At 40.3% G+C, this 15,056-nt stretch overlaps 2 protein-coding genes across 10 annotated transcripts in view; one reads left to right on the top strand and one right to left on the bottom strand.

Moving 5' to 3' along the window:
- Nucleotides 1-15,056, bottom strand: part of socs3a (suppressor of cytokine signaling 3a) — a 165,388-nt gene that overhangs the window by 17,376 nt on the left and 132,956 nt on the right. The gene's annotated exons all lie outside the window — the stretch shown is intronic.
- The window catches only part of bahcc1a (BAH domain and coiled-coil containing 1a), a 67,887-nt gene continuing 62,626 nt past the window's right edge, over nucleotides 9,796-15,056 (top strand). For all 9 annotated transcript variants that reach the window (XR_013793346.1, XR_013793347.1, XM_079565462.1 and 6 more), the window contains exons 1-2: nucleotides 9,796-10,030; nucleotides 12,371-12,687. Coding sequence is in view for 7 of the 9 variants with exons in the window: in XM_079565462.1 (XP_079421588.1) it covers nucleotides 12,516-12,687 (172 nt within the window). In the remaining 2 variants the exon portion in view is untranslated. The remainder of the gene's footprint in view (nucleotides 10,031-12,370; nucleotides 12,688-15,056) is intronic.

The following is a 15,056-nucleotide window of genomic DNA, read 5'->3' on the forward strand; positions in this document are numbered from 1 at the left end:
AAAAGAAAACTGTTGTAAATGTGAACCCCTGAACATGGCAAGAATTCACCTAATGCATGCTTTATTTTATAGTATAGCATATTGCTGTAGTTTTCATGGACTCACATTCCATTGCAATTCTTGATCTACGCAAATTCGTTGGACAATCGTATAATGACATGCAAAGCCCTTCAAAGCTGACCTCAAGTGACATTTGCCCCCCACAAAAATGTTGACATCTTGGCATGATGAAGTCTTCCAAAACATGGGCCAATTTCCTGGACAGAAAGGCGCTTGCTTATGGCCCATTGTAACAATTTAATGGAAATTTGACCTCGTTGTTTGTCAGATGCTGCACCCATGTTCAAGAAGGAAGTTAAATATTCAACATCTCCAAAAATGTCAAGCCAGAGAAGACTAAAGATTGTGTTACTATATTCTGGTAAAAACATTTGTTGTGTCACACGCGCTTTCACACAATACTGTCCTCTCCGCAGAGCTCACATGGCTGGTTCGACATCGATATTGAGCTTATACAGACCATATATAAAGAGACGCAGAAGGCACAGCGTTGACCTTCATTAAGTCCTTGTCTGCGAGTCCATCCTGACGCACCTTAAGCCACATCTGCTTTGGCCATCTCCCACCCGGACCCCCTCCAGCCGCCCCCGCCTGCACCTCATCAATCCTGGGTGTCATCTTTGCCACATTTCTGCCCATTGCCAAAGTAAAGCCATGACACGTCCACGGGAGAATGATGAATGTATTTTTCCGGACAGGAAGCAGGCGATGGTTGAGGAGACACCGCACCCTCACTCCAGATTCTCTAGATCCATTTTTCACTTTCTTTTTTGCCACATCTGCCTGTCTGTTGTTTGTCCTGCGTGAGTCAATAGGAACCAAGAGCCTGACCAATGGACTGGGGCTATCCAAAGAACATAGTAACGGGCAGCTGTGAGTCACCACCATGATTCCAAATGACCAGTGTCCTGAGATGACTTTTCCTTATTTATTCACTCTGAAAACACAGACATTTTCTGCTTAATCTGACTTTTTACTCTTATAATGTTGTTCTCTCATCTCGTATACTGCAGATTGAGCTCGTCTCAAAACCCTGCATCCGCTGATGTCACAAGGTGATGTTTCCTCAGTGTTTCTAAATTCCAGATAGCTGCTCGTCCTTCTTAATTGAGAGATAAAACTGCCTCCGCTGGAAAGCATATGCTGCTAATAGCCAGTTATTTCTAGTCTTTTTTCTAACTGCTGCATTGTGTTGCAGGTGACTCCAGGTGTTTTGTTTTATGTTCATTATTCTAAAATGTAAAACACCAATGTCAATGAGTACAAAAGCATATAAAAGAAGAATCATCGTTTATACCGTAAAACTAGTCCTTCAAGGTTGGCAGGTCTGCGCACTGCAAGAGAGCACCTACGCTGTAACACAGTACCGTGCCCTGGTCTCTGAATTATCTGTTTCTGTGCATTTCTGTGTCCCATTACCGCAGAGAGCTGAATTTGGCGATTTGTTTCCTTGAATGCGATGTCGATCGGAAATCCGGATGAATGGAGAGTTGGAGAGGTCAAGGAAAAGGCTAACTCGATACACAGTTCAGCATATTCAAAGAGATTCATGAAAACACAATATGAAATAATAGAACGAAATGATAAAGGATTCTTTTGAAGTAATTGTATGGCCGAATGTCTGCAGTATAGCCTTGGCCCTGAGAAGCGTTTGAAGAGTTTTTATTAGCATCAAAAAGTGCAATACAGGTTTAAGAAGGTACATGCAGGCATCAGGCATCTGTGGAGAGAATCTAAATGAGGATTCATTGCCTTTTTCTAGCAATTTGAAGCCCACCTTGACTTGACAGATTGAAGAGATTACTACAGTTGGACCATATTAATTGTTATTACTGATGTATAGATAGGGTTTCTTGCTGGAGAAGTCCTGCATTTTGCCCCAGCCCAGGACAATGGTTCTTCTAATCGGTGAGACTGTAAACAGGTGGTGCTGAAGGCGGGGTTATGGCAGTTAAATAGACATCTAGCTTGTACATTAAAGGAATAGAGCTTCGACATCACTGCATGGATGCTGAAGTGCTCCTAAGGTGTTATTAAGCCTTACAATATAGTACCCCTTTTTACCTGCTTAGATTATCGACATGGTTTTGTGTGACTATACTTGGATTGTGTAACTACTCACGTAACCGTATTTAAACATGGAAGAGCATGGAAGAGCTTGGTCGCTTCTAACTTCACCCCTGTGTGGGTCCATAGAGAAGAGGAGGAGAGGCTGAATGCTAACAACATCTTCGGTCTTTTTGCCTGACTGAGCGCACGCGTAAAGACCAGACAGGTACGCATCAACTTGTGTAAATTCAGGCAAGAACATAATGTCAGTATTTTAAAACGGTGGCCTGTTCCTTTAAATCAGTCTTACATTTTGACTTCAAGAGCAAGAAGAAGCTTCTGAAGATAGAAGGAAATAGTCACTGAACTCAACCAACCGACGGTATTTGAAAATCTCTATGAATAATTCCTGGACGACTGAGAGCCTACACAGACATCTACCACACTAGCTATCTCTTCTTCTTTTCTTCTTTTTTCCACAGCAAAATTGTTTTATTTGTTTCCCTGAAGCTTTTGTGAAAGAACTCTCTTGGGAGATGCACGTTTTCCTGACATCAATTATTTCAAACATGACAAAGTGCTGTAATTAAAACTCCATATACTCAGTAGGACAGATGTGAATATGCAGTACAAGTCATAAAACAGCAGGTTAAAACTACCCAAAATAGAACGCGCGAGTTGGTGATTAAATTTTAGTGTACAAGAAAAATAGATCACAATTTCAGTGCATTAACTGCATGTGGAAGAAATGTCCGTTGTATTGTGATTAGTGAGTCTCTGTTCGCAATGAGAGCAAAAACAATTACGCAAATACAAGCTTTCTATCAGGCATAGACACATACATACTGCACACGCAACCTTTAATTTTTTATGATGTGCCTAGAATTTGAAACAACTTTAATTATCGAAGGTGCAGCGTGGTTCTACTTTGTGGCACTGTGGACGCCCTAGGGTGCACCGAGCCAATTAAAAATATATGCTGATCAAACAAACTGCCCTCGCCTATCCCCGTAATTTGTTACGCTGCAATGGGGTGGCCAAAAAGAAGGGTACACGCTACACCTTTGGAGCCTGGGACAAGGCTAAACTCGTCCTATTAGCGCCCTGTAACAATGATCCGCTCATCAACCTAGAATGAGGAGTACTTCAGTTCACAATCAAACATGTGTCTATTCCCACCAGAGACCAGCCCTTCCTCTTTGATTGAGAGAGTAACATCAATTTGGACTTTATATCAGACAATTAAGCTTTGTTCTAATTACTTCTTATTACAGTTTCATGCGTTAGCTGGGAGGATGCGAGGCCCCCGCTTTCCGAAAAAGGTCAGTTTTTTTAATTGTAATACTGTAAAGGAATCTCTCATCCCGTGTCACGTCTTATTTCTCGCGTGTCTGTGAAGTCCCTCCTCCCACTATCATTAGGCTCCTGTCCCATGTGATTAATGACAGTAACGAGCATGTGCAGCCGGCTTTATGCTAAGGTTTATCCTCATCCAGTGGTTCTCAAACTGTGGTGTACTGTGGTCACCTGCAATTTTAGACTTTAAATTAGATCATTTCACTTATGGGTTTTTCTTTCTGGTTTATGCTTTACACCCAGTTTATGTTGGTCTATTTCAGACCCAGTTTAGACCTGATTTGATCTTGATTCAGGCCGAGTGGTACTTGGAACGACAAATATTTTATGAAGTGGTACTTGGTGTAGAACATTTGTGTCCATGTGCATTGTTCTGAAAGAATGATATCAAATAAAAAGTGCCCAGTATCTCACATTGTTATAAAAATGTTTGGTTTGCATTGCCTGTTAAATGGTTTGTGTTACATGTAGTGTAGAGTCAATATAAATCTAATGGAGTGGTATTTTTTTATTATTATTATTTTCTCCAAGGAAATATCTATATTCACAAAAATGTGATCCTTTCAACTGACAACAATTTGTCTTTCATGTGCAGCTTCATAAAGAAGAACCGGAACCAAACATCTGCAATATGAGAGTAAAAAAAACTTCCTACCATTGGATTCGTAGCTGCCCAACGCCTCAAGGATGCAACAATGTCATGTGAACCTAAATGTTGTTCCGATATTGACTTTTTCCATTTTCCTTTCCCTTTCTGTGATGGAAGTCGCAAATCATCTTCTTTACAAATGCACATATTCATTTTGCATAACTTTGACGTTCTATTGTCTTAAGAAAATAGTTTATTTATCCAGATTTGGGGGTTATTTCAGGATCATTGTGAGTTCTGGGTTGAAATTTTACATAGAGATGTGCCATCTTCAGGAGTGAAAAAATATTGTCCCACAATGGGGAAATTGTGTTGTTGCAGCCAGAACAACATCAAGTACACACAAGCAGCAAAAAAAACAACAACACACATAAACCTGAAGAAGCAAACTAGCAAAACCCTCTCCTTTGACAAAAAGCTGTGGAACAACTCTGTTAGCTGTGAGGTACATCTGACACACTGCAGTGTCCAAATGTTTTTATATGAACTATACCAGTATTTTACATTTTAAGAGCTCTATTGATTTATTAAAATGGAATGGGAATCCCAGAAATCTAAGCGGGTTTGACGACACAATCCTAAGCTCTATAGGATATCTATAAAGCCCTACATGAACAGTCTTGGACATTTTGCATCCCATATGGACCTAAACAAAGGGGAATATTTGCATGTGGTGGTTGCAGACACACAAATCTATGCACGATCAGCTCTCTGTTTTCGACAAAATATCTCGTCAAAGGGAAAATAGTGAGCTTGTGTGGAGCTGGAAGTCATTTGTCTGCTGTCAAAAAGGATCCATTTTGCTGTGCACGTCCTTTTGTGTGGCACTATTTGTTTAGGAAAATAGAAATCAACACTCAAAAACAGCTCCAAAAGACATCCCAGAGCCTATTGTGCGCGATCCCAGATTCTCTTTTTTTTTTTTTTTTTCTCAGGACAGGAATTTTCAAACACATGTTGCTCTTTGAACCAGCTGCATTTTATTTTCTTGAAAAGTATCACATAATGATCAAGCCTGGTTAGCGTTTTATCTTCTGACAGGTGTTGCTGGCTTGTCAGGTAGCTAGCGAGAGTGATAACTGCATATTTGAAGATCCATAAAAAAAAGGCCCTCGTATCTTTGTACGTCACACCAGCCGCCATGTTGAAATACGGCTCATCACTTTTATGTTGCAAGCACAATCGGCCATTGGGATGTGAAATTAATAAGAGTGAGGTGCCATCTGTTACAAGGGGCAGTGGCAGCGATGGAGACTAGTTGAAGCTTTGTAGGGGACATCTTTAATTGGAAACTTAATTTGAAAGGCATATACATGTCATATAAACTGATCTGATGCCATGACGGGCTAAACTGGATTTATCGCGGCGACAGCAGAAGGAAGAAAAGGCTGAACAGGCGCAAGACACTCCCTTAAAGTAGAGCAAACACATTAGACAGCACCATGCGAAAACCAGGGACTGCTCCGGAGTTGGAGCTCTAAACGGGACATGTATAGCTTTAACAACATACTATAGGGTTGCTAAAGATCTGAAATTGAATACCTATTGATTATGCAGCAGACGCTAGAAGTCTCGGCTTCATCTCAAGCCCATGATATCATTCAAGACTGTTGTGCTAATGTAACTCTCCAGCATTTTATAGCGAGACATGTTTTCTCATTAGGAAAGTGTATGGAACTAATAGTGGGCTCAGTGTTTTCCCAGTCACTTTTCTCTTCCAGTTTCATATTGATGGTCTTCCATGTGTTCTCTTTTGAGGCTTGTATGGCTTGTGTCCATATCATAGCACAAAAGAAATTAACGATTTGATGGTCGGCCAATATGTTCAGGCGGATATTTCTTCTTTATTTCTGCTATGGGCCAAGAAATATCTTTTAGGCCACTGTTGTGTTGGGTTCACTTACCTGTCTGAATTAGATACCCAAGGCTTTGTTCGAGTTGAAAACGAAATTTGCATCATATAATTTGGCTTAAAATGTGTCAGGATAATGCTTTACTTATTATTTTTTATTATGTGTGTGTATGGCGTATTGGTGTTGTTTGTATAACAACTAAAACGTTCATGATTGATTGTTTTATTGATTAATCCCCATCGTGGACAATTCATGCTCTATACGTGGTAAAAATGCATAAGTACCATCTGAGAAGAACTTACAGAATTAACGTAGAACAAATGCAAAGTTAAACAAACGTTTCCTATAATGTATAATTTGTCTTAATAATCCTATTCATTTTTTACAAGGGTCCTTTCATTTTTTTTTTTTCCACGAACAACCCCCCCACCACGCGCACACAGTACACTGACAAATTGGTGTATTGGATGATATTCTGAACGATGACGTATCAAGGCCTGTGTTTGTGGAGCCCCAGTCTGATCTCCAACATGACTACCCAGTTTCACCATGTGATGCTTATGCAATGCTTCTCCAACCTGCAGCTGGGATACGAATCAATCACTCCACAAACCCCCCTTTCTTCTCCGGGACAAGAGCTTTCACTGACAACGGCCATCTTGGGTCACATGACCAGCAGAGCATCATGCAAATGTCCCTTCACCGTCCTCGGCGCGCCACTGCTGTAGATGAAATAATTATAAAAAAAAATAATGGTTGAATGCAAGTGGGGAGAAAAGAGATCCCTCCTTTTCACCGCTAATGTTGATGGAGTCAAAGAATTATCTTTTTAATGTATTTACAATGGAAGAAGCCCAGCCTACTAATACGTTAATGAGTGAATTTATATAATACCGAAGCCAGTGTCTATCAACAATAAAGCAGTTGCACAATTGCATTTATGTCATATTTTAGAGTTTCTTTTTAATGATTGGTGACAGTGATCATAAGAGTTATAGTGTAGAACCTTTAGGGATCAGAAATACTTCCTATTGCAGTTAAACAACATATAGGATCTAAGAGGAAAACATACAATAACCCAGGACTTAATGCTAAGATATAAGTACACATGATTTAAATCTAGTATAAACAAATCACTCTCTGATATAGCACATATTTACAGTATTTACAGTGAGATGTGAAAATTGCAATTGTTTCAAAGCACAGAGTTCAGATTGATAGAAGCTCTGCTTTAAACCAGTATCATTTAAACTCTTAAATAATATATACTGTTGTTCCCGCTGACTTAAAAATGTGCATGTCCTGGTTAAATCAGATTTTCAGTGTAAACCTAAAAATAACAGTGAATCATAGTGGTATAATCTGTGCCAACGTCAGTGCCATCTGCATCAGAGTTGTGCCATATGCTAACACATGTCAAGCCTGGCAAATATACCTTCCAACCTTTTCAAATAAATTATGATAAAAAACAAACAAAAAAAACAGTAAATTACAGCTAATATGTTAAAGTGCGTATCTGGTCTGGGAAACATTTCACATTAAAAAAACTCTGTACATTCAATTTTGCACAAAGGTTAAAATTACCATTATGTCTCCGGTACTATGCAATTATAATTTTATCTGAATATTTAGATGTGAAAGTAGAAGCTGTGTTTTCCTCCAGGCTTTTCTTTATGTCCCTGGGTGGGAGGCACACGCTGTCAATCATCGCTGCTTCATTGACCAAGGACAATTGTTGTCGTAAAAATGCTCTTTCCACCGAAGAAGTCACTAACTCCACATTATCACTGCTGTATTTGTGGTACCACTAATGCGCTCTTTTGACTATTCTGGGTTTAGTTATCTTCATGATTGGTACACACACCTTTCTTAAATATGGGAAACTAAAGCAAATCAGACCATATTCGCTTCCTACAGCCTCCTGGAGCTTCCTGGATTCTGTGCTAAATTTTGGGCGCTGAATAAAAATTAAAAAAAGAATTTAGTTTACATTTTGCTGTGATGTATTGCCTTTGCAACAAAAATATAGCCCGTGACATAATATTTTTAAGAATTTTAGGCTTTAACAGAGCCACACTGCGAATAGCCAAGGGTGCAGTTGAAATGTGTTATTGTGGTGAAAATGACATGTTTCTGATTTTATTTAGAAACCTAATATATATATCCAAAAAGCTAATTAAATAACAAGTGCTGGTTTCTAAGACTATACTGTGTTCTCATCAAACCTTCTGGAAATTAGCTTCAGAGACCACAAAAGCCCTGCACATTTTATTTAGACCACCCTAGACCCCACGCTTGTCCTTTACTGCTACATTGTAACCAGCTTTCCTCTCCAAAACAATTTACAAAAATGGAAGCTTATATTTCAATGGATGCATTGTGCTAAAACCTCAGGCACAGGCGACACAATTTCGATAAATATAAGATTCCCCCCCCACATTTGTTCAACAGCATGGACTTTCCCGCGTGCAGGCCGAGCAGCCACAAACCTCGAGCGGACAGACACGGTGATCCTCGCAGTTTCTCCGTGATAACAGATAGCTAACGCGGCTATCCACGCACGGAGCTAAGAGAATTCTCTCCACTTCCCTTTTCCTGGCTGGCGTCGGCTACACGAGGATCGTTTTGCTTGTTTTCATAACTTTTTGTAACAATTACGCATGGCGGGATCAAGTTCATCTAAAAGCGAAGCTCTATTATTTTAAATAGCCAACATATAATTTCCCCCCCAAATGCACCATTCCCTTTGATTCACGCTTGACTCATATGGCTTCAGGGCCAATAGGGGTCCGCCTTTGGGATGCCTTGAAACCGTCTCGTCTTATCCCCTTTCATCATCTTTGCAGGGACGCCTTGAAACCGCAGGGCCAGTTATTGCCTTTTTCTCAGACAGCCCAATGCGGACTGGCCAACAGCCAATCGGAGCCTTGTTTACACTCTGTGACTGACAATGCTCTGGCGCACTGCCAGCCAATAAAATCCCTCCATACTGGGGGAGCCATTTGTAAACGTTTAGCAAAATGTAATAACCATAGTAATAATCCACAGGTCCACTGTAGAGGAGTGCACAACTTTGGCATAAGTCAGTATCAAAGCCTAGTGCTATGTTTTGTAAAATAACTAACAGACATAAAGTAATGTCTCAATATAAATTAATTTTCTGACTACATTGGTGATGCTGTTTTAGTGCAGTATCAAAGTGTGACAGGTCAAAGGATTTCTGTGTAAATAATAATAATAATAATAATAATAAAAAATAAAAAAACAGAGCCATGAAAAGTGCAATTACACATAATACGTTTGTAGCCTGTGGTGATGAGCTTATTTACAAAAATTATCAATGTAACAATTTAATCTAATTGGGTTATTTACGTTAATCTATGTTATTACATCTTACCCCATTCTTAAAGTTTCATTATTTTCCATTGAAAAACGTCCACATATTACTCAATATTGCAACTGTGTGCTGTAATATGTTTTAGGAACTCTCAAATCATTATAGCAATTAAAGCAGTCACTGAAATAAATCCATATTTTTCCCAACCCAAATACTAGCTCAGTACAGTTAAATAACTACGTACCTACGTCCGTCCAATGGCTACCAACTGGTCAATGCTCTCTTTTACTGCCAGTGCTTTAAATCTGGCGCTCTCGCCAATGTTTGGACTCGTCAGTCCACGCATCATTGGCCTGCGAAGCCAGCCAATCAGAGTGCGATTTTCTCTCCGAGCGGGCGGTACAAACTCATTACCATGCCGCTTTCCGACCAATGGGGAGGCGTGTTTACCCTGGCGGAGACGCGAGGCACGCAGTTGCACAGGGAGAGAAACCGCTGCCTTGAGATCCGAGCCGCGATCCAGCCAGGCCGGAAGCCCCAGTCCCACTGCTTCCATAGACTGAACCAGCAGGCTACTGCACAGCCTCACATGGACAAACTGTTGGATTTCACCTGCCACATGCTTTATTTCATATTTTGAATTTAGATGGACTTCGCACCATACACTTTCCCTCCCTGTGATTTGTGATTTTATTATTTATTGTTATGCAAGGATTAAACATACCAGTAAGTGGATTTCATATTTTATTCTCCGTGTAGTCAGTGATTAAACTATTGTACACATTTACTGCTTTTTGCTTTGATCAGTGAATATTTTGTTAATTTGCTTTATTGCCAGGGCAGAGGCTTTGTGAAAATATAGCCTTTTATTATTATTATTATTATTATTATTATTATTATTATTATTATTATTATTATTATTATTATTATTATTATTATTATTATTATTATTATTATAAATTAAGGAATTTTGAAAATCTACCGAGGATATTTTTCCCCCTTCCCTTTATTTTATTTTTATTTTACGGTAAATGTAGCCAGCCTTTACTACGGGCGCGCTAAAACGCTCGGTTTTGCCTTTTTAAATTATTTATCCCATTGCAGACGTTTATAATTCTGCTTAATTTGCATTAAAGTGCATTTGTCGCTATGTCGTGTGTGGCTGTGAGTAAATAACACCAAATAGACCGTGTTCGGGGAGCTTTTACGCACGGTGCTGGCTCTCAGCGGTAGACATTTTTATCGGCAGCCGCTCCGAGGAGTCTCTTCCTCGGCCAGCTTCACTGCTCGGGTCCGCCTCACTCGTGCGCAGCACAAGCCGACGTTTTTTCTGCGTGGCTGGAAATTACAGCTATCGTACCTCCGATTCGTGGTAGGTTGGTAAAAGGCCTATGCTAGTGGCTGTTTGAGAGAAGTGTAATCTCAAACGCCTTCCATTTAATTTCCTTTTTCGCGTTCAGATTGCGTAGTCTCCCTGTTTTGGGGGGAGCATGATATAATCCGGCAATTGCTTACTACTTGGGGGAGAGATTTTGCTACTAAAAGCCCGAGATAAAAATGCAGAGTGGACATGGAGTGAGTGAATTTATCGGCATGTCGAGGCTAGGTAGCCTAATGGCTGACTGCCGAGCTCTTTCCCAGCATGGAGACAAAGGCAGTCCTCCTGAGGGGCGGCCATTCACCTTGGATCTCTACCGCGTAGCTCACGAACAAACTCGAGAATTAACACCGTGTGTCTCATACGTGGACATTATTTTGGTTGTTTTTTGGGGAGCTATTTTATTTCTTTCCGTCGTACGTGCCAAGTATCCACGAAGCTCCAGTAGATTGGGATTTGTGGCAGGGACTATGGAAGGGTGTATTGTTGTTGGTGCAGCCCTGGTTTGACTGCACAGAGATAATAGTATTGGGATGAAAGGGACAAGGATATGCCTTCTATTTGCTGCAGAGCGTAATTAGAGGTTTTGTGCGTAATATTCTGCTGAAATTATAGGAGTAAATGCAATATAATATTTGATTTCCAAGAACGCTATATGCATTAAAATATTTGATCTGCCAGAACATTTTGGGGTCTAACATTTTATTTATAAAAAATCAAAACCCTTGGTCTCAAAGGAAGAACATTATCTATTTTATTTACTTTCACATTTAATTTTCTTTGACCATTTCTGAAAGTTTTGACAGTAATATTTTTGTCCTGACCAAATATTGCATTGCACTTAGTGTCAGCTGTTATTACACTTTCATTACCTAAAACCTGAGGTAGGTCAAGGCAAATAAATATAGAGAGTATGAGAGTGCAGTTATTCCCAGCGAGGACGCGCGTGCAAGTGTGCACTGCCTCACACACAAAGGGTCCATCTCTTCCAGCATCTGATGCATCTTAATGGCAGAACCTCCCTAAATGCTGTGCTGATTCCTGCAGCAGTCTGTTTTATGGTTTTCTCAGACTTTAGGTATCATATTGTTGCATGGTGACATATACTAAACCAGTATGCCTTCAACGTATTGGCAATTGCTCATATTTGTTTGCTATGGCTTTTGTTGTAGCGCAATTAAAATTGTGTAAGGTGTAATGAGTACTGGAGAAGTGTGACAGCAGTACAAATACAGACAATAGGGCGAGCAGATAAAGGCAAACCCGTGTGAAATAGGCTATGGTTTTTATTTCAGACTAAACAGATTTTTTTTTCTTTTTACACCAGCAGTCATTTCACATTGTAACTGTCGACCTATGCTGCATGGATGTTAAGCTCGCCTTCCATATGATGCAGAATGTCCGACTTTAAATGGGAAAAAAGTGTCCTTCTGTCGAGCATCTCGATCTATATGATGCATAGGCCCCATGCTTAATCAATAATGCTTGTACAGAGGAGACTCGCTGCCCCTTTGCATAGTCTGCGCAATCACTTATTTGGCACAATTAGTTTAAGTCTAAATGTTACTCTGAGCCAGAGAAACACTATGGCAATCGCACTTATGGTATAGGACCGTAGCGTGTGTTGTAGCGTATTGACAATGCTAAACTGCTGTAATAATGCGTTGCATTTTATTTCTCTTTGACAGAAAAGATGATCGGGAGCTGCGTATTTGGCTGGAAAGGCCTACGATTGACTGAATGCAACACATAAAAAGGAAGGATTCTTATATGGGTTACATTTGATTTTTCTGCGGCCCTATCCGGATTTCGGATTACTCTGCCCTCTTCGGAATGGAAGGACGGGATTTTGCAGCTCAGGCGCACCTTCTGTCAGAGCGGGGCGCCCTCGTGCATCGAGCCACCTCTCGGATCGCTCCCTCCGGACACGGCTCTGTGCAGCACGCCGGTCACTTCCCGCCGGGGAAATACTATCCCTCGCACATACCAATGGGTCCCCACTCAGGTCAGTCAAACACTTACGTCCCTTTGTCACACCACGACCATTGTGGCAGCAGCAGGTTGTACGTATCGCTAATAATAATAAGTATGCGTAAAGATGGTGCATGGAGGCAGTGCGCGTGCACACTGAACTGCAGTCTTTGATGTTGAAAGAGAGAGTCTTAGACGGGGGCTTTGTTTAATATAAAGGTTGACAGAGTTGACAGTGGTACTCTTCAAATATCAGCTAATAAATCATGGGAAATTTGTTTTACCCAAAGCCTAAAAGCTAGAGTTTTGATTAAGCCAAATCAACATTTACTGTGTAAATACATCAAAAGTAATAAAGGCTTCTTAGTTAAACAAATAGCGTTTGTTCAGTTAAGTAAATGCCATGATATTTTAATTTGACATTTGAAGGTATGTATTAGTTTTCCTTGACTAGTGCACCAGCTCTGGTTTCTAAAGCCAGAGCAGAATGCAAAATAAGAAGCTGTCACTTGGCCCATTTTGGTAACTGCCACTGGGAGCCCAAGAACCAAAGCCTGGGCGCAGCACCTCCACAGGTAAAAGCTCCACCTGTGTGGTTTCTGAGAGCTGTAGAATATAAAGGAACAATGTCACTTTAGTGAAATTGTGTGTTTGTGACAGCACTATTATATCTTTACATAATGTTATTGCAATTATGCACAACAATGTCTGCCTTTCATTGTTTTATTTTTTTCTTCCCATAAATGCTGTATATACCTATATTTTATTAACTTCAATAATAATTATGGTACATTGGCAATTCATAATTATTGTTTTTATTGACGGCACGGCCAAATCAGGATTTCTCAGTTCAAAAAACTTTTAGAAAAGTGGTTTGTCTTCAGAAAATAAGTGCAGTTTTGCTGTTTTCTCCCCCTATTTGACTTTACTCTATGCGATTGTGTAATGCTTTTGAACTGACAGTGATTATTTTATAGTTTGTATGTTTGTGCTTCTTATAACCCATTGTACTGCATGTGGCTATCAAAGACTTTCTTCAGTCCATTGTTTTTTAAAAGAGCTCTGAAAAAAAATCAGCGCATACATGAAGTATAATTAGTCATTCAGCAGAATTCATGGGAACACTTCTCTATTCATCTCTGTGCTCTGCTCTTGACAGCTCACACACACTCTCTCTCTCCTCACACACACGCTGAGGCTGTGTCTGCATGCTGTAACTCTTCTCATTTTGTTGGAGCTCGAGCGTAGTGTTTCTGCGGAGAAATGGTGCTCCTCCAACCAGATACGATGTTTCCACTGTGTTACCGAGCCACATCCACGAGAGGACGACCCCTGAATGTCACCCATATTCACTGACAATAACAAGAGCTTTACTGTTCTCTTTGCATAACACACACTAAAGCGGTGTCTATAAAACACAAGAAAAATAATTCTTAGACTGTGGATGTTTCTTTTCATTAACAAAACATGTCCACACATTTTAAAGCTTCGGAGCTTTGTTTCAGTGTGTATGTTATTGCGCTGTGGCGAAGCACCGGCTTTGATTTATTATTTTAATAATATTTTGAAATGTCAAGCACGCCATAATGCAAGGTGGATGAGCAACGAAGCACAATTCACAATTATTCATGGCAATAAGGTGGCAATTTGTAACAGCGCCATCTAAAGTAAATTCAAAATTGATAAAACGCACCTCATTGGTCACATCTTTTGCATTTGACAGTTGTAATCTAATAAAAACACACACGCATAAGACAAAGGCATGAATGTGTTGGGTGTAGATTGTCCACAGTGTGTGAATATGAGACAGAATGGTTGTCTGTCCACTCTCCAGATTGTGCACAACCCTTGACCCTTAATGAAAACACGCGGAATGCAATTCATCGCATATGGTTTTCTTGAATTCATTGAAGTTGCGCTGCGATTTATTCAGTCATTGACTTGTATTGTTTTTTTGGGGGGGAAGTGATTTTGTTTTGACTTGATCACTGGATGCCAAGACTATAACTCGTGAACTGTAACACCTCAACACACACAGACAGGATGCTTTGATACTGCCGAAATAATTCCAGGTTTTGTGATTTGCTAATGTGTTGCCCCACTGGATGCCATTTAAGACCAGGCCTTCTCCATGCATCCGCCTTGGGACCTTGGCCTGTGCGGCTAGAAAATTAAGATCTCATATGTAAAGAAGGCAGCGTTCTGATTGGCCGGTTCTGTCCGTCAGGTGTCCACCGCACGCTCTCGACCTCCGGACACCTGGCGCATGTTGTTTGTGAAGCGCGGAGGATCCCCTTTAATTTATGTGCACTTTTTCCCAGGGGACTAACTTGCACGCTGGTTCACATGAATTCTTAACAAAGAAGCATGAATATTTCAGTGTTGATGTATAAATGCATTGCG

This window comes from Gobius niger, assembly GCF_951799975.1.
Source record: "Gobius niger genome assembly, chromosome: 10".
NCBI lineage: Eukaryota > Metazoa > Chordata > Actinopteri > Gobiiformes > Gobiidae > Gobius > Gobius niger.